Source organism: Mytilus edulis, chromosome 8 (genome assembly GCF_963676685.1).
Source record: "Mytilus edulis chromosome 8, xbMytEdul2.2, whole genome shotgun sequence".
NCBI classification, from domain to species: domain Eukaryota; kingdom Metazoa; phylum Mollusca; class Bivalvia; order Mytilida; family Mytilidae; genus Mytilus; species Mytilus edulis.
The window spans coordinates 3,028,705-3,050,224 of NC_092351.1; the positions used below are offsets into that span (position 1 = coordinate 3,028,705).

Here is a 21,520-nt window from a genome sequence, read left to right on the forward strand (position 1 = left end):
TTTAGTTATAACTCAATAGTACTATGTATAACATCACCATGATATTCAAAAGGGAAAAACATGTGTTATAGTTCTTCAATTCCATGTGTAACTTTTCAATCTTTGTTTTGAAGCGTGAAGAAAGAGAACATTTAGAGAAGGAGCATGCAGCACTGGTACATTTTGAAATTGACAAAATGAAGATGGATATTGAAAATCTCAAACAGGACATCCAGATGAAGGTCAACAAAGGTCACGCCTACTCTTCTCAGGAAGGAGAACTTTTAGAAGTACATGTTGCTGAAATGAAGGCTGAGAAAAATGTAACAACACTGCAGGTGAGTTTAAAAGGTCGAAAGGTCAATCATGCCTTCTCTGGAAGCTGAAGTTCAGCTAAAATGAAGACATAGAAAGTTTATACACTCTATGAATGATTACAAAGGTCAGAAGGTCACACATGCCTTCTCTTATGGAGAACTGCTTGAAGTACACATAGCTATTAAAAAGGGATAGACATTTTTACTATACTCTTAGTCATTATATGATATTTATAAGGTCACATAGCATTTCACATCAATGAGAGATTTTCAAAGTGTAAAGATGAAAAAAGTTAATGTTTTTTTGGTTTTTTTTGGAAATGGATTCACACAACACAATAGTTCAACACTATTCAATAAACAAATTTAAGAATAACCAAATAGTAATTCAAAAATACATAAGAATTAACCCTAAACCCAGTAGAGAAAATAACGAAAAACCTATAAATAACAATGGGCACGGGTGGGCGGGTTAAAAAATATTCTCAAAACTATCAAAATGTGTTGATCGATGCATCAACTCAAATTTCAAAAATAATATATAATAAGAACTAAGTGTTTACGGTGTGAAAGCAAATCTTGGAGTGAAGTAAAAAGGTATGTAATTTAACAGGTAAACAAAAGTGATTAAAATTCAACTAACAATCCAATATAAAAAAAGTTATGACAAAATGAGGATGACGAAGAGAATTTAGCATTTAAAATAAATTCCTTAGGAACAGAAAAATAATAAATTCTGGTAAAAGTATAAATATGCACCATCAATTTCTAAAAATAATCTTTATTAATACAAGAGTTAAAGGTTTCGTACTGACATAATTTTTTTCTGTTATACAGATTCAGCTGTTAGAGAAAGAGAAGACCAGAATTGTACAAGAGTTAGAAGATGTTCATAAAGTACACAAAGATGAGCTAGAAATACAACAGTTACAACATTTCCAGGTATGTCTGATTTACATATTGATATCAATAGATTATCATGGGATACTAATCAACTAGTACAATGTATTATCAAAATCTTCATTAAAAATAATGATATCAGTCAAATATTTAAATTTTAGAAGCAAATAATGACTGTGAATTTTTTTCTATTCGCAGATACCAATTTTTCGTGGTTTGAGGAAAACTTGTATAGTCGTGGATATTTAATTTCGTGGTTTTGATAAATTCTACATTTTTTCCTTTAGAAAACTTGTAATTTGTTGAACATTTAAATCTGTGGATCCCCTATACCCACGAAATCCACGAAAATTGGTATCCAACGAATATTAATGAATCCACAGTAGTTGTTCTTCAAACAGGAGAAATAGTCTGACTTGAATAGTTATTAAAAAGGGACATAAAAAATCTAGAGAGTAGGCTCTAGAAATAGGTGTAGGAATAGTTAGTAGAAATACAGTGTTTTTTTAGGCTTGATGATAGATGAAAAGCAAGAACTTATAAATCACTTTTTTTTTCTTTATTATTTTACAGACATTTAGAAGTTACCGAGAGATGTTTGAGGAGCAGAAGATAGCATTAGATCAGAGATACAGACAGTTATTAGAGGATGCTATCCAGGATGCTGTGTTCTTGTCAAGTCGTAACAATGAATTACAGGACGAAAATAAATCACAGAGGCAACGTATGTATACTTAAAAGTTCAACTTAATTATGGCATAACCAATTAGTCTATTGCTTAAAATTCTGTATTACATAAATAGAACTATTAAGATTGAATACAATTATATGAAACTGTCTGTTTGTTTCAGGAGTAGTTTAAACCTAAAATTATTTCTGTTTAGTGGTCAAATTATAAAGATGTAGTATGATTGCCAATGAGACAACCATTAATCACTGTAAGACCGTCAACAAGGAGCAAAACCCATACTTTAAACTTAGCCATAAAATGCCATGTCATGAAAAAATGTGAAAAATTTCAAGGAAAAGCTAACATCTAATTTTAAAAAAACACAGTAAATGCAGACAGCAACAAACGACACCCATAGAACTGCATGCCCCTGACTTGGTACATGCACATGCAGAATGTGGCAGAGTCACAAAAGTTCAGTGATCACCAGCCTGACAACACTTAGGTTCTAAGTTTCAATCCATCTGCATCAGTGCATGGCAAGGTGCATTCTACACCAGTTCTATGAACTAGGATTATGAGTTTTCATGATAAAATCATGTGGTACTGTCTAGGTTATCTGTCTACCTGCACCAATAAAAAATGGTGACCAGGAAAAAGCTGAGTGTTGAAAGTGGTGAAAACATCAACGTTCATCTTCATCTCTCTGTTTCAATAATGTTTATTTATAACTTTGATTTGTATATTTGATATTTAAACCGTTTATATTTAGATATTGCTGAGATGAAGGATGTGATTACTAAACTTGGAGGAAGAATTCCACCAGAGCCTGGTATGACTGCTTAGAACTGTCATGTTGAATACAGATATGCCCCCTGTTAAAACATTTGAAAACTTGTATCAATATGACTCAATATGACTCAACATGACTTGTTTTAAATTTCGAAAGTTATTTTTACAATAATGAAGGGCTGTTCTTTTCAATTTTTTGAGGTTTTCATGATAAAACATTTAACTGTATTTGAAGATCACTTGGTGTTTAAACTGGTTCAATGATGGTTTTTATATTTAAAAAATAATTCACCAAAATATCTTGGAATGAATAGCCCTTTAATATGATAATCAAAAAAATGAAATATATTTTTTTTGCATCTTTTTTCCTTAATACTGGTACAGTTACCTCTTGCCACAAAATATAAAAAAAACCACTGAATTATCTGCCCTTATTCAGAAGTAGATATGTAAGCTATTTAGACTTATTGAACCAAAGTTACTTTAAATGTAAGGTAAATAAAAAAATCAGACTGGTTTACTTTGATGCTACAACATTGTCAAAAGTTGTATTTCTTACATTCATTGTAAAGGAATAGGTCCGATAAGGGCCAATTTTGGCCTCAAATTTCAGGTTCATCTAACGAAAGTTTTTGGACCCTTTTTAAACACTTAAGTGTCTATTTCACTGGATTCGATTAGTTTATTTGAAAGATTTTAACTGGGTTAGTCATTAAAAACGCTTTGATTCAAGCTTAAATATGAAAAAGCTATCAAATATGCCAAAAACGTCACTTTTCAGATGGTTTTCGTCAAAAATAAAAGTGTCTGCATCCGTGTTCATCCTCAACCTTTATATATGTTTTGTATTATCATCAAATACAACTTACATTTCAATATTATGAATGAACACGAATGCGGCCACTTTCATTTTAGACGGAAACCGTCTAAAAATTAACCAAAATGCTAAAATTTTGCAGACTTCAGTAATTTAGTATGACTTAATGATTCTAGAACGCGATATCTGTGCATTGCATTGTCAAAAACAGCTCATATTTATGTAGCAGAAGCATTTTACTTTCCAAAATATAGCTTAAAGATTACATTTTCACAATTTTCTAAAACAGCTATATTTTGGGGCCAAAAAGGGGCCTTACTGAACCCTACTCCTTTACTGCAGAAAATATATCCGTTAAATTACGAGGAAAATTTTCATGGAAAAAAATATTTTTCTTTTGATGGACAAATGGTATCCCAAAAAATTTGTCCACATTTATATATAATAATTTTTATGTAATAAAATACTGAATCTGTTATATGGAACAGAAAAATCTATTGATAAACATTCCATCCACTTATTGACATTTTCCGTCCAGTTTTTGTGTTGTGTATATGTATATATAAATAATGAGCATATTTGCTACTTGTTAAAGTGCTGGTCACTTATTTGTTATTTTTATATTATTAATTATTTTGAAAAGACATTTTTATATATGTGTAACTGTAACAAAAATTATGATATTCCTAAAAAATGGAAGCAGAAATAGATGTAACAAATTTTTAAAGGGTTGTGTCAGACATATTTGTATTTTGTGAAAACAAGGAGGCATAGGAAATAAGCTTTTGGCAGGTGGTTGCATTTTTTGCAGACATTTTCAATGATTTAAAAATAGAATTTTATACATTTTACATAGTTTTTGTTGAAATTTACATTTAAGGTGCCTTTTACCTTCAATACATTTAGTTAAAACAAACCCTATTATTTTTTACTAATATTTTTCAATTATAAGTAGTTACTGAAGTTCTCATATATCTTTTTTTTAATCATATAACATAATTTTGCAATTATATATCCATCAGTTTTTGTTTTGAAATATTCATTTATTAAAAAAACTCATTTAATAATAACAAAATTGCTATTATGATATACTCTTTCTTTCTAATTATTTTTTTAAACTTGTCAAACTTTCAAGGTACAATGGAGAAATAAGAAATTGATAATATATTTTAAACTTGAAATGGGTGCAGTGACTATATAAATACTCACATTATTTCAAAATTCAAATTCAGCTTGAAGATCATTGTATATCCATTTGTTTAACTATTTAATTTGTGAGTTAACTTTCAAAGCAGGAAAAGACTATAACTTAGCCAGAATCAATTATAAACTGTTTATGTTAATTTTGATATTTGAAAGAAACTATGCTATTTTGATAACTTTAATGGCACTAGGATTTGAATCTTAAAAACTGCATCATATCATATGTTCTAGTAAGATTGGAAGTTTTTATATGTTTACAACAGCACTATTCAATATGCATTTGCACTCGAAATCATAATATTGTTTTAAAATTCCAGTCTGGAACTTGGAATTGATTTTGTGCAATATGGGACCTGTTTTCATAAAGTGTTCTATAACTTTATAAGATTTCTTGAAACATTTTAGCAAGGTCTAAAATTCAGGACATAATGAAAAAATGCAATAAAATGATCATTCCAATAATAACAATCTAATTTTAGCCAGTCATTTTATATGCTACAGCTTGTGCTGGAAATCTCAATCACTGATTCACAACTTTTGTCAGCTATTCCAATAAATTCATGTACTGTAAACTTTGAAATTTAAGCTTATTTTACAATAACTTTCATTATAACATTTTATATTTGGAATAATTTTGCTAATCATTATCTTTAATAAATTTTAGAATAAACTACAAAGTGTTGATGTGTTTTAAAATGGACCAAAGAAGAAATAGAACTTATATAACATCATAATGTCTAGTTTTTATGACCCATTTATAGGCATTATGTTTTCTGGTCTGTGCATCCGTCTGTTCGTTCGTTCATTTTTCAGTCTGTCCCGCTTCAGGTTAAAGTTTTTGGTCAAGGTAGTTTTTGATGAAGTTGAAGTCCAATCAACTTGAAACTTAGTACACATGTTCTCTATGATATGATCTTTCTAATTTTAATGCCAAATTTAAAGATTTTACCCCTTTATCACGGTCCACTGAACATAGAAAATGATAGTGTGGGTGGGCCATCCATGTACTTGGGACACATTCTTGTTATTATCGGTCGTCCCACTGTCTATATCACTTTGTTCAGCTCTTAATATTATTCCGTATCATGTCTTTGTGACGTCAAATACGTTGACCCGGCCTTAATAACTTTGACCCGGACATATCAGCGACGTCATAATGTTTGACCCGACGTTAATAACTTTGACCCGAACTTATCAAGTCATCGTTTGTGTCCTGGTGAAACAAAGAAAACACTTCTGAATCACGCAAATATAGCCCGATAAATCGATTATCAGATTATCTGCATATTGATATTGTAAAATATCAGCTGCTTGACATTATATGAAGGCTTTTTGATCTCGTTCGCTACGCTCACTCGACAAAAAGCTTCATATTATGTCTCGCAGCTGATATTTTACGATATCAACATGCAGATAACCTGATAATCGGTACGTCTTATCTTTATGTGTTCATCCTTTATGGAAGTAAGTATTGATGACAGATCTTTAATATGAAGAAAGGGAGATGTGGTACAATGTATGATTGCCAAGGAGACAATTTTCCTCCAAAGTTAAAAAAAAGGTGGAAGTAAAAGTCTTGTTTTCAATTCACAACTTTTCTAGGGTCAGCTTGATTAACAGATTAATTAGATATAAGAAGACGTGGAATGAGTGCCAATGTGACAATTTTCCATCCAATTCATAATTTGTAAAAGAATATACTGTTTTCACCAAGTTATGTTTTGCCTTTTTGTAAATTTGATAACGCAAATGTTTTTAAAATAGCAATACTATAACATGTAAGTTATGCAAATATTCAAAGACGATAAACCATGACTGAAGGTACATGGCTGAACAATCTCAATGCAATTGAGATGTGCCAATGTTAATACAACTGCATACCAAATACCATTGACTTATCCACAAGTCATTCCCTTAAAACAAACCTAAACACATACATTAACTTGTAAATTATGTAAAAGTTTCAAGTTCAATGAACCATGATGAGGAGCTTTATAATCTCCATGGAAGTAAGACTTGCAAATGCCAATAAATTTGCATACCAAATATCATGAACTTTAAACTGATCTAATCACATGCTTATACATATAAACTTAGAAAATGTTTCAAGTCAATAGACCATGACGGAGGGGACGGGGCCAAATATTCTTCAAGGAAATGAGATGTACTAATGTTCATACAACTGCATACAAAATATCATTGACCTACCACTAGTGGTTCCTCATAAACTGACCAAATCACAAACTAATACATGTAAACTAAACAAAAGTTTCAGTCAATAGACCATGACTAAGGTGGATCAGTGAACAAGGTTAAGTTTTGGTGGTGAAGTCCTTATCTCGGATACTATAAGCAATAGGTTTAGCTAATTTGGTGTAAGGAAGGATTGTAAGGTGTACATGTCCAACTTGCAGGTGTCATCTGACTTTGACCTCATTTCATGGTCAGTGGTTATAGTTAAGTTTTTGAGTTTTGGTCTGATTTTCTCATACTGTATGCAATAGATCTACTTTATTTGGTGTATGAAATGATAAGGTGTACACGTCCAACTGGCAGGTGTTATCTCACCTTGACCTAATTTTCATGGTCCAGTGGTCATATAAGTTTTTGAGTTTTGGTCTTTCTTTCTACCATCATATGCAAAAGGTCTACTATATTTGATGTATAGAAATATTTCATGTCTCACAGGTTTTATTTGACCTTGACCTCATTTTCACTGTTAAGTTTTTGTGTTTTGGTCTGTTTTAGGGCAACTATATTTGTTGTAGGGAAAGATTGTAAGGTGAACATGTCTGCTTGGCATGGTTCATCTGACATTGACATTATTTCCATGGTTCATTGGTCAATGTTTAGTTTTTCTTGGTTAACTCTGTTTCTTAGAAACTCTAGGGAAAACAGTAGTATTTATTTTCCCATAGGCGAAAATACTAACATTTCTTAAATTTTCTGTACTTTATAACAAGAACTCTATGCCTCTGAACACCCACAGCTGAAGTACATTCACTATACATCTCTAAGATAACATCGGAATATGGGCATGACCAATTTCCAATGAAACCGGCAAGTAAAGTGTAGGGGTACCAGATATTTACATTTTTTCTGTACGCAGTGAATGGGAAAAATACAAACTTTTTAAAAATTCAACAAAAATTCATTTTCACTTGTTTTCAATCTATTAGTAAAATTTTGTATACTTCAATTATCCTCTAATCAGGAAATAATTCAGTTCATTACAAATAATATACATATTCCAATCAAATCACACCAAGTTTGTCTTTCTTTCACCTGTACACAAAAGGGCAACCTAATGCAGGGAAAGTAAATACTACCATTTTTCCTATAAGCAATAGGTAAACTATATTTAGTGTATTGAATGATTGTAAGGTCTACATGTATTTCTCCTTCTGTTTATATGACCTTGACCTCACTTTCATGTTAAGTTTATGTGATAGTTGTAGTAAAGCTTTATATTTAGGACTATCAAATAAAATATCAATGGCTAGTGAAGAAGGCAAGACATTTCAGCGTGTGCACTCTTGTTTTATGTAATATTGTGTAAACCAGCTTTAATCAGAATCTTATACTAATCTTCTCCCCTGTCAATAGAATAAACATTATATCAAACAAGACGACAGAATTTAAACACTTTTATTTCAATCAAAGTCACACCATTTGAGATTCAAAAGAAAAGCATTCTAATATAATAATAATAATAATAATAATAGTAAAACAACACATCAAGTAAATACCATCAACAAAATTTACAACTTGAATAAAATATAACAGAATAAAAATTGACATGATTGTACTGTAAAAATCAATGATCTAACACATAACTAAATATGAGAATTATTCAATAATTCTGTCTGTTTTGTATAGAAAACAAAGATTTTACATTAAATGGCATCAAAGGTCTGCTTTACAATAAATAGGTCACAGTTCCAGAATATTGATATTGGTTAAATGATTTTAAATTCAGAAATTAAAGCAATGTTTTTCATATATTGGGAAAGATTTGACGGGATATGTTTTGATAAGTAAAAAGATACATATCAAAAATTTGATAGCATTACTTGTCTTCAGTATTTCATGAAAATACAACGATTAATCTCTTATTAGCATCCATTGTCCATCCATTGTCCATTCCCCTAATCATTTACTAACTTTACAGCATCATAAGGTATGCCAGAACCAAAAGTTGTAATACCCATTGAAGCATATATTTATTTTCTCTAGTTTTTATTGTATGTTTTATCATAAACAAATAATCAAACCAATGAGTACTTATTATGCAGTTTCCTTATAACTTACTTATCTGTGATGCATCATCACAATATGTACTTTTAATCAATTTGTAATTAGAACATTGTCCATTGGTTATATAGTATCAGGCTATTCCTGGAAAGTTCTATAGTGAGATCAAAATCCATCTTCTCAAATAAAATATGGGTGGTCAGGTTCATTCTCATCAAATAATACAAAGGATTAATAAGAACATCAAGTAATATATGGGCGATCAGGATTTAAATTACTTTTAAGGATCGAATACTATGTCTTTAAATACTATCTTTTTCATTTATTCTATATAAGACTAATTATGGATATTTTATTAATCTAAATTTTAATACAATCTATGTAAATGAGCTAAAAATAAATGGAAAAAACAATGATTCACAGATCTTATTAACAAAACATTACTGTAAAATGTTGATACAATTTCATATTGGCTAAAAATATTTTATTGAGCAATTAAGGTCTTCATTTGTAAAATAAACTACTGTTTTGAAATGCTTGCTTTAAAAACTTATCTGCTATCTTATATGTAAACCCTGTATTACAGAAAACACAAAAAAAATAACGATTTAACAAATAAAATGAAGCAAATTGTGTGCACTGAATAGACAATTGATTTTATTGGGCGTTATAAATTATTTTCAAATGACAAATAATATTTAAACTTATATTTTTAAACAATGGTCATTGTTACAAGTAACCCAAAATTTTGTGTTAAAATGGAGTTAAATTGGTGAAACATACAACACACTGACAGCCTTAAGTTAACAAAATATAATTAACATATCTATAACAGTCTAACAAATAGTACAATGTCAACACTGAAATAAGTTAATAAATAAAACAGAACGACCCTGTAACAGACAACATTTTAACACTGTACCACAAATATATGAAATCTACATTATGATGATACTCAAATCTGTAAAAGGTTCATGATTTTAACATTCCGTAAAAGAAGCTACCATGTATTTATGGGTCAAACCTAAAAATGTATAAAAATATAACAGATAATTTCCAACATTTGTCTAATACAATCTTTTACAGCAAACAGCATAAAACAATTCATAATTAAGGGTATTACCAATATTCCTTTTGTTGTATGTACATTGTTATTCAAATAATTACATTGTATAGTTTTAATTACAGAATGGCAAATAGACATCTGTTGTGTACATATTACAAAGATATCTACTTCAGGAAAACTTGTCTAACAACTAAATTATATCATAAAACATCTACTTAATAAAATACTTATAAAATACATTTAGTTCTTTGTTCACATGTACAATCATATAGTACTGAATATAATAACTGAAATGCACTGACATACTTGCTCATTATTTTGCTGAACATTGAACTTTCAAACTAAACATTGAAAAACCAAAATAAATGTGGCAAAAAAATTACAAAGTATTGAAATGCTGTTCTGTTATTTAATTTAAATGCTGGCCAATTCATCCATCAAAATATTTTAAGTGTAGTTAAAATACTCTAAATTCAGAAAAATGAAAAATTGGGATGAAATGAGTTTTGCAAAAAATAAACTTACATTTTTAATTTCTATGGCATAATGTGTTTGCAACATTTCTTGAAATTCCACTTTTTAACTCTTGAATGGTTAAATATTTGCAATTATAATATAAATGCATGCAATAATATCTCAATTAACAAAATTAAAACTTACAATTTGATGCTAAAATTTAAACAATTATAATACAAACTATTTAATAGATTATATATCATGTTCAATTAAAGATTTGCTTTCTAATAACTTGATCTTAAAAATTTCAACTTCTATTATGCATATCATTTAATAAATTATATAAATTATGATAACATATACCCATGAAAAAAATAATGTCTGATATTGTCATCAGTTATGTTGTAAAATGTAACTAATAATTTTCTTAAATAATTAAATCTAATTTGTAGAATTTCATTTAATCTGTTCACTTATCTTTCTCAAATCATTTTTATGTAAAACATAAACTTTTCACAGGAGATCAGTGGAAGCAATACAATGAGTACCAGGACAAAATAGGTACAAACGTTCAAATTACAAAATCAACATATCAGTAATGCCACAAAGAAAACTCAAACATAATACAGCATCAATAATCAAGTTCACACAGGAAAGTGGCTATGATGAATATCAAAATCAAAGAGAGGCTTGACACAACAATTAGTAGAAAACAATTGCTTTGCTTATGAGCCATCTTTAACCCCTTGTATTTCAGAAGCATTGTGTATTAATATTGATACTAGTTAATATCTCAAAAGAACCAAAACATTTTGACTAAAATGTTCAATATTTGAATATTACAAGGTTTGCACTCAGTGTTTTAACTCCCCTTGTGTCTCACAAACTGTATAATTTGGCTAGCTCAAATAAAAATATGTAGGCAGTGAATTTCCTGAGGTATTTAAAGAAACATAAATGGCTACAAAGAGGAATTTCTAATATCTGAGATTTTTAAAAATTTGAATCCTTTAAGAGTGATGTCAAAACTTTTGAAATGACTCGCTTAGTTTTGGCTGCCTGTTATGCTCCTGGCTATTGTGTTTATAATAAAGGATATGATGGCTTGATCATAAATAAAAATGACAAGCATTGTGTCAATAGATAAACAATGATGATGAGAAACACCAAAACCATAACACCACTGCAAAAATCTGTGGCTCAATAAATGATTCTGATTAAAAATATACAACTGCAATTTATAATGTATTTGGCAAAACTGGAAACAAAAGAATGTACTAACTGCAAAGTTGCAATGTTTATTCTTAACAATAATCTATATAAACTTCAAAATTTCTAAGAAATCAATTTAAAATGTTTTTTGTTGGATAAACACCCAGTTTGTTGAATCTTTCCTTCTTTCAGATTAATATTCCTTTCAAATCTTCTTCATCTACATTGTTGATACACAGTATAAATTATCTCCCCTTTAGCACCTGTGTGTCTATCATTCCTCAATCCCAGTCTACTGAATCAGGGTCATCAACAGGTAAAACTATCAAACATTTCTGTATTAATGTGTTGATAGCATCTACAAATAAAGACAAAATTTTCTTAATATAGTCCTATTCATTATTATAGCAGCATCATATAAGATAACAAAGTCCACTAACAAACTAGTTTAACCCTGCCACATTCTGTATGTGCCTGTCCCAAGTGAAGTATCTTTAAATCAGTAGGTGTTTGTTGCTTTATATAATATTTGTTTTGTATATTAATCAGGCTTCTCGTTTGTATTGTTATACATTTAAACAATAAGGGCCTTTTATCAGCGAAAAGATGTTTTGGCGTAGCTCATTGTTGAAGGCCGTATGACATATAGTTGTAAACTTCAATGTCAGTTGGTCTCTGGTAGAGAGATGTCTCATTGGCAATCATACCATATCTTCTTTTTTTTAAGGTGTACTCCAATAATATTACAATAACTTTGGGGATAACTAGCTTAAACCTGAACTTTAACCTTATACAAACAGATGATATAAAAGTAGCAATATATATCTGAATCTTCGATTGACTTTTCTAACTTTAACCTTATACAAACAGATGATATAAAAGTAGCAATATATATCTGAATCTTCCATTGACTTTTCTAATTCTGAAGGCTAAACAAATATTATGTTTCTTTTTGCCTTCAGATACATAAGGTTCTTTTTGGTTATATCGGATTTGAACATTTGTGTTGGGTTTTAGACTTTCAAATATTTTGGCCTCAAGCATAACTGAAGAGATAACGTAAAGATAAAAATCTGGTGCAGTAAAATGTGTGTCATTAATGTCCTTGTATTTCATTTATATCAAAAATACAAAATCATCAAACAGTTTGAAAACTTACACATTTTTTGCTGTATAAATTTAGGTTTATTTTTCCATACAACACATACGATGTACATAACCAGTCCGAACCCTACCAATCCTAGTGCCATCAAACTTTCTCTCGTTTTCTGGTAGAAGGTCAAGGCAACTATCAGGAAACTGACGATACACAGAATTATAGGCAACAAAATAGGGAGCTGTCAAAAAATAAAAGCAATATTATTTAAAATGTTATGTTTGAAACCTTAAAATTATCAATATATATATTTATCAATTAATTATACAAAATCAATTTCTGACATTTGTTTTTCCACATTTTTTGTCGTAAAATTCCATGTTTAATTATGGTGACGGCAATGTTCAAAGGTGATTCAGCTATTTACCATTATTTTAAATGCGATCAAGAATATATATCATTAACACAGTTTGTTGACAATTAGTTCCACTGGTATGTTTTTTACCTGGTGTTTTATTTTTTATTTTTTTATTTTTATAGTTATATTCTATGTTATTGTAATAGTGGCTTTCTTTGGTGGCAAGTCTCATCAAGTAAACCATTTGAAATTATCTCTGTCTTCTATAGTTTAGGAGAGAAGTCATTTCAGCCAGCTGTAGCTATAATTAATTTTAATCAAATATTTGCATTAAAATTTCTTTCTTTTCTTCAATAAGTGAGCCAATAAACTATTGACTGAGACCTAGATAACTTTGTATAAAACCTTACCCTGATAGGCCTTGGTAAATCAGGTTCTTTGTATCGGAGGTAAACCTGTCCAGCGAACACCATTGTTAATACAGAGGCAAAACCAAATCCTTCCATCTCAATCAGGAAAAATATATCCCCGGTTGATGTGTAGATCAAAGTCATAATCAACTGTAGAAAATAAAACAATTACATGTTAATACAGAGGCAAAACCAAATCCCTCTTTCTCAATCAGGAAAATCCTATCCCCCTTTGATGTGTACATCAAAGTCATGATCAACTGTAGAAATAAAACAAATAAATGTAAAAAAAAAAATTCTGCTAGAAAAATTCATTTTCATGAATTATTGCATTGTAAAATCTTGATTGTTATCGTGATGAAGGGACACAAATGTCCTGGTTACACTGCAGGTTTAGTCTAATATTCACATTATCAATTGTTACTTTTCTTCAAATTTAATGCTACAAGTCAGATTCTTATTATTTTTACAATACATGGACAGCATCTTTATCAAAGGTCAAATGTAAAGGTCGAGAGTCAATATCTGATACATTTTGAAATTTCTCCTCCAGTCATCCTGTTTATTTCTATGTTCAAATCACTACATACAATTTTAGTTAATTTACATGTTTTGAAGTTCAGTGTAACGTCCATTTTCACTGAACTCGTACACTTTATTTAGGGGCCAGCTAAGGAGCACCTCTTGGTGCGGGATTTTAGCATTGAAGACCCATCGGTGACCTTCAGCTCTTGTCTGCTCTTTTGTAGGGTTGTTGTTTCTTTGACATATATTCCCCATTTCCATACTCAATTTTATGACCAGTTGTAAGAAGACCCTGGTATGGTACACATAAAAAAAAACAAACACACTAATTGTGAAAACTTACAAGCCTTTTTCCTTTTTAACCAATTCCAAAAGTAATTCTAAGTTCTACTAAATATCATATTTTCATAACTTACAATAACTAGAAGTGATGGAGAAGGAGTCAATCTCTTCTGTTGTATCATCCCCATGAAGGCTGGCAACTGTCCCTTTGTCGACCCAACATAGAACAATCTGAAAAGTCAACATAATTACTCATAAAATCAATTATTTTAATACTTGTTCTATCATCAAAATATTTCCCCCCACTCTCCCTGAATCTTCATGTTCAAATATAGGATCAGCAGAGTCCGCTAACATATAACTACACTTTTCTTAATATTTATTCCATCATATTTGCTATTAAAAATGTTTGCACCAAAATTAGTGTACTAACTTTGATATCTGTATTTTTCATGGTATCAATTTCCATGGATTGAGGATAATTTGTACTTTATTGGATATTTGATCTAGTGGTTTTGATGAGGTCTGATTACACGTTACAAGCTGATACAAATTTGTACTTAATTGAACATCTAAATTTAGTGGTTAATCTATACCTATGAATATCTTTCTAAATCAATAAAAAGTAACTGTTATAAATATAGCATATCAAATCACATGTATTTGAAAATATACTCAAGATAATAAATAGATTTCTTTGACTGACTATTAGATAGTTAAAATTGTACATATCTATTTCATACATTGTACCTACCTAGAGAAACCAAGTGCACATCCATTCATGGTTCCACACACAGAAATGGCTATCAATACAGGCATTAACCAGGCCATAACTCCCATGGTATGCTCTCCAAAGGTCTGAAATGTAACAATACATACTAAACTTAATACATTGTTACTTACATACAATGACATTCATATGTAATCAAAAGATAATATTGAGTCATTTTCATATTCTAAAACAATGCTCATCTTTCAAGTTACCTCTTGTTCCACTATATAAACAAAAGCATACATGTTCTAATATTGGGGGTCATCTATATGATGCCACAATAAAAATTCTAGTCAGAGATCAAAATTGACATATTTGTATTAAATCAAATCTTTCTCAAAGTACAATGAAGTGAGTTGTAATTTTTCACATTTGAATTCTGAAACTGTTGGTTTTCTAAAAGGGCTTTTGCTTCAAAAACTTTAGAACATGTTGAAGTACAAAATTTCTTTAGAATCAAAATAATTTTATTATGCCATTCTCTACTAAATGTGTTCATTTTAACATGGTTAGGCATCCTATTTCTCAAATACCTTACACCTTTGCATATCTTATGATTGGCAAATATAACATTGCATATCTTATGATTGGCAAATATAACATTGCTTATCAGATTATCTTATGATTGGTAAATATAACATTGCATATCTTATGATTGGTAAATATAACATTGCAGACTGGTAAATATAACTTTGCATATCTCAATGTATCTTTTGATTGGTAAATATAAAAGTATGGAAATTATGCTAAACTTCTGGACATCTTTTAGCCTTTTCTATTATGTTTCTGTCACATAAGTTTATACCCTATATTTCTTTATTTATACACCATATATACTAACCACAGCTACGTAAGCTATATTAGTGATTAAGTAGGTTACTATGGTTACTATAACTATATATACTAACCACAGCTACAGCTGGAGATGACAACATCTGTGCCGGCGTGAGAACGGCTACGTAAGCTACATTGGCGATTAAGTATGTTACTATTACAATCACCATGGAAATCAAAATGGCTCTAGGTAGATTTCTGAAAGAAAGAAAACATGTTGAGACTATATATATATATATATATAAGCTATAATTCTGAACTTACTATGAATTGAAAGTTTTCTCCCACACAAACAGGAAACTATATTCTAAGTGAGAGTTTATGATTTTATTGGTTAGTTTATTGGCTATGGATAGTTTTGTCCAAGTTCCCAAATTTTAAAATACTAATAGTTAAAGCTGCCACTGCTGCATCTTCGCTAGCGAAGGGTTACGATTCACTCCCGCTCTCTTCACCCTTGGCAGATTGAGCCAACATTTGTGATATCAATGTTGCGCCATCTATCGGAAGATTAAAGTCACGCCCATTCCGAATACATTATTCTAGACCAATGGTAGCACTTGAACTCTTCAATTTGGAGGTAAAAACATGGTAGCGTCTAGATTCTACCCACTTGGTAAAGCCGAAAACGAAAATATACGTCAACATTCATGCATTTGTGCATGAAACATACACAGGAACTTCTATTAGTTAATTAAAAACTTTCAATTTGTCACTAAATATAGTCATATGTTTAGTGATGTAAAGACTTGTTGCACAATAAACACGTGGCAATTGTTTACAAACACTTTCTACATTTACACGTGATCATGTTATAGGCGCTTTTTGATTGGATGCAGCGAGTTTCTACTGCAACCAATAAAAATCCTTACATTGCGTCTCCGAACAAGTGAAACTGCGAGCTACTGCTCACTGATGATACCCCCGCCGCAAGTGGATAATATTAATAGTGTAAAAATATGCAAGTGTTCGGTAAACAGGAAGTTGTCGAGTGATGAATCTGAAAACCCATCACACGGTATAGCTGACTTATATAAATCCTGAAACCAAATTTCAGAAATCCTTGTATTGTAGTTCCTGAGAAAAATGTGACGAAAATTTTCAACTTGGCTATCATGTGTAAAATCATACAAGTGTTCGGTAAACAGGAAGTTGTCGAGTGATGAATCTGAAAACGCATCACACGGTATAGCTGACTTATATAAATCCTGAAACCAAATTTCAGAAATCCTTGTATTGTAGTTCCTGAGAAAAATGTGACGAAAATTTTCAACTTGGCTATCATGTGTAAAATCAGACAAGTGTTCGGTAAACAGGAAGTTGTCAAGTGATGAATCTGAAAACGCATCACACAGTATGGCTGACATATATAAATGTTGATACCAAATTACAGAAAGGGTGGATGTGTAGTTCCTGAGAAAAATGTGACGAAAGTTTCATGGGACGGACTGACTGACGGACGGACGGACAGACAGAGGTAAAACAGTATACCCCCCCTTTTTTAAAGCGGGGGTATAAATATTATCTCAATCCGCCAAGGGTGAAGAGAGCCGAAGTGGATCGTAACCCTTGGCTAGCGAAGATGCCACTGCTGCTGCAAAGTAATACCTATGTCTTGCATACTGTGGTGAAGGCAAGACAAATATAAACACTGACCAATGAACCATGTCAAGGTCAGATAAAATCTGATAGTCAGACATGTACAGGGCTCACGCTACCAGGCGACTTGGGCGAAGAAGTCGCCTTCCCGACCGTCACTTCGCTTTCCCCGACCCCCAAAAGCGAAAACAAGTCGCCCTGTCCATGACGATACTCGCTTTCAGTCGCTTCCGTCATCGGACATTTTCAATTTTTACCAAGTTGATGAAACATCAATTTTTTCTTGATAATTAAAGAAATTCAGACATAAACGATTCATTATCTTTAGAAAATAGGTTGAAGCATTGTCTCCGCAGTGTGTAGCAGATGATTTGATAAAAATACAACTTATTATCACTTCGTGCATTTCTGCAAGTTCCGGTGCATGTTAATACTCGAAAACGTACATCAACCTAAATTTGGCGGCAAAATAAGTTTGTTACTTCATTTAAACGTGATAAAAGTTGCCTCCAGTAAATGTTTAACCCATTTATTGCATTAAAAACGTCATGTTCCTTTCCAAATAACTTGTCAAACATCGTTTATTTTTGTAAATTTTCTTGCATTCGTCCGCCATTGACCGATTTTTAAACTACGGATCTGAACCGGACCAGCTATGACCGAAATCCGTACTTTTACAATAATTACTACGACACAGCTGCCAGAAGAATATCGATCCCAAAGGGAAAAATTACGCATTCCACACGCATTAAGAGACTTTTGGTTACATCTAATTGATTGGTGTATATAATTCCCTACATTTTTATGGATTGTTTCAAACTATTGATTAAAGTTGCTTAACTCTGAGACTATTATTATACTAAAATCAATATATTATGACCCAGCTTAATAACTTTTATATCTTTTTATGAGAAACACTGAATTTCATACACAAGATAATTTTAAATTAAATTGTAATTGATATATTATAATTTCTTTACATTTTAAATTTTTTTATAATTTTTTTTTTGTGCCAGATATTTAGTTGATAGTTTCTCACAAGAACCTTAGTAAAACTTAAATGACTTTTTATTTCAAATGTTACTTTAATTGTAATTTTTTTACTCAGATATGAATTGAACAATATAAAAAGAACATTATTTACATATTGCCCATTATACTATTGTAAAATCCAAACATTGTAGCGCACCGCGCGAATGAGCACTTCTCTTTCAAATCTCACCACTTCTCCCTATCAGTTTCAAAAAGAGAAGTCACTTCTCCCTATAATTCTGAAGTAGTGTGAGCCCTGATGTACACCTTCCAAATCAATCCATACACCAGTTAATCTTTTACTTATAGTATCTACAATACATAGCTTAAGCTTGATCACTAATCTATGAAATTAGGTGAAGGTCAAAATACCCTGTCAGACAGACATGTAGAAGTTGCTTTGATTTCATATACCAAGTAAAGTTATCTATTGTTTATAAGTGAAAAATTAAGTTTTTTTTAAAGATGAATGCCACGATATAGCCAAGAGAATGAAAGTGGCATTAAACTTCAACAATAAGTTAATAAAACAATTTGTACAGGTGTGTTTGTGTTGGAATTTGTCTGAGTTTTCTGACTGTTAAAACTTAGCAATATATGACTATGTATTCTGTGATGTCTTCAAGGATTTATATAGAGGAACAACATGATCAGCTATTTGAGGTAAATAAATTTTATAAGGGTTTGATTAATTCTTACCTGTGTGGATCTACAAGTTCTCCTACTAAAAAGTTTAAGTAACTCCTGAAATAGAACATAGAATAACATTATACCTATTGAAAATTGTAATATCTGATACTTTTTTCTATTATTATTTATATAGACTGGGTGTTTATATTTACACCAATGACTAGTCAAATGTTAAATGATTTTTGTTTCTATTTGATTAACTATATATATATAGCTAGATATGGGCTACAATGAATAAGTCTATAGTACATTTCAACCTTCACCCTGAACCTCAGGCCCAGCAGCACAGGCTTGTAAAATAAGTCGTGTTCATTTAAAAATCATATCTACAGGCCAACAGAATTAAACTTAAATTGTCCAGATTGAGATCTGGCCTGTAGATTTAAGAATTCATTGTGAGGACTGACATTTGCTTATACAAATGTTTCTTATTGGTAAAAAAAAACCATGTTGATAATGGCATACATAGCTTTTCCTGTATTTCATTATTCCTATAAATACACATGTATGTGTGCACAACTGTTATATTGAACATGTTGAATTCATCCAACAATAAACTAATCAATGGTACTGTGTTAGGTTTAATTTAAATGATTTTCTCTCTTGCTCTCAATTTTGTAAATCAATGTGTTTAACTTTTTTTTTTTTTTTTTTCAGAAGTTATATTATAAATCTGACTAAAAATAGAAATATATTACTATATAATAAATTTGTTGAGACAGATGTATCAAAAACATTCATTTATAACATATTCATGATACTAGACCAACGATCCAAATGTGAAAAGTTCATGTGAAAATTACTTTTAATCCAGATTAAATCCAACAATAAAATACAATGTTGTAAATATATGTCTATAGAGTCATTGTTATAAACACAAACTAAATACAATTCATTTAAATAAGACCCACAATTTTTTATCAACAAATATATGATTTACTTTAGTTCACAAGGGTCACTTTCAAAGTTTTAAAATTAAATGTACAGTTCTAATAATATTCATATTGCACATTTCTTTTTTAAATATTATCATGATTATGCAGCAGTTCTGATAAAAAAAATCAATGAGTGCAAGATACTTTTATAGCTATTTTTTCCCCATATTTCTTAAAAATTTTAAATGTTGGTGTGCTTTGTGCCATCTGATGAGTTTTTTCTTAAATGATTTTTGTTGCTTGTTCTTATGTTTTACTGTTACATCACTGCCATCTTAAGCAACCACAAACATGTTTAACCCCACCTACTACGACATGTGCCAGTTGGGAGACAATTATTCATTAGACATGTTAGATGTTGTAGGTTGCTGTCTGCCACATTATGTTTGAACAGACATGTTAGATGTTGTAGGTTGCTGTCTGCCACATTATGTTTGAGCAGACATGTTAGATGTTGTAGGTTGCTGTCTGTCACATTATGTTTGAACAGACATGTTAGATGTTGTAGGTTGCTGTCTGCCACATTATGTTTTACCATAAACCAAGCTATCTTATTTGTTTTCATGGTTTTCAATTATTTTGTTATTTTGAATTTTTTGAAATCAGACTGTGTTCCTTTTTTAACACTAAAACAGCTATTGGAAGTACAAAATGTACCTACTTTGAAGTAATAATTGTTGTCTTAATAATATAACTTCATTATCAGGGATTGAAGTAAATATTTTGGCATGGTAGCCCAAAGCTAAAACTTTGGTAGCCACTAAACAATATAGTTCTATACAAGAAAACTATAAGTTTTAGTAGCACACACCAAATTTAAGGTGTCATAATCATGAGAACCCCCAAATACGAATATAATATAAACGTAAATGAAAATTACCATCCACTGTATGCCCAGAATCCAGAATAGAATGATATAGCTATAGCTCCTGCACTGAAATCACTGCCTTCAAACGGATTCTTAAAATTCTCAGTTTCACCTGAAAAATGACAGCATTACAGTAACATCAGTAATGTACAATTGAAAAAAAAATGAAATAAAGAGCAACCATGTTATTTATTTATACAGACTCAAATTCCTTATTAAAATGGCCTCACTATCATTAATTTTTTTTAAAGGTTTTGCCAAGGTTTCAGCATTTGATCTGTTATGCATAATACATCTCTGCACACAAACCAAGATGGATTAATTATTGGTGTTTCACAACACTTTTAGCACCTTCCCACTAGGCTACACTTCAAGGTTTGCCCAAAACCCTACCCAAAAGTAGAGACAGTGGGTAGGTATACATAGGTATGCATTTTCTTTTTATTTATCAGC

The 21,520-nt window shown here is 30.7% G+C and overlaps 2 protein-coding genes across 4 annotated transcripts in view; one reads left to right on the forward strand and one right to left on the reverse strand.

Moving 5' to 3' along the window:
* Nucleotides 1-5,355, forward strand: part of LOC139484613 (chromosome-associated kinesin KIF4A-like) — a 29,163-nt gene extending 23,808 nt beyond the window's left edge. For both annotated transcript variants that reach the window (XM_071268402.1, XM_071268401.1), the window contains 5 exons: nt 114-317; nt 1,134-1,238; nt 1,770-1,920; nt 2,639-3,236; nt 3,818-5,355. In XM_071268402.1, coding sequence (XP_071124503.1) covers nt 114-317; nt 1,134-1,238; nt 1,770-1,920; nt 2,639-2,712 — 534 coding nt within the window. In that variant the 3' untranslated portion in view covers nt 2,713-3,236; nt 3,818-5,355. The remainder of the gene's footprint in view (nt 1-113; nt 318-1,133; nt 1,239-1,769; nt 1,921-2,638; nt 3,237-3,817) is intronic.
* A 2,957-nt stretch (nt 5,356-8,312) lies between these two features.
* Nucleotides 8,313-21,520, reverse strand: part of LOC139484615 (large neutral amino acids transporter small subunit 1-like) — a 42,086-nt gene continuing 28,878 nt past the window's right edge. For both annotated transcript variants that reach the window (XM_071268406.1, XM_071268405.1), the window contains exons 3-10: nt 21,080-21,179; nt 19,274-19,318; nt 16,018-16,141; nt 15,092-15,195; nt 14,472-14,568; nt 13,531-13,680; nt 12,826-13,003; nt 8,313-12,024 (exon numbers count right to left, since the gene is read on the reverse strand). In XM_071268406.1, the coding sequence (XP_071124507.1) occupies nt 11,948-12,024; nt 12,826-13,003; nt 13,531-13,680; nt 14,472-14,568; nt 15,092-15,195; nt 16,018-16,141; nt 19,274-19,318; nt 21,080-21,179 (875 nt within the window). In that variant the 3' untranslated portion in view covers nt 8,313-11,947. The remainder of the gene's footprint in view (nt 12,025-12,825; nt 13,004-13,530; nt 13,681-14,471; nt 14,569-15,091; nt 15,196-16,017; nt 16,142-19,273; nt 19,319-21,079; nt 21,180-21,520) is intronic.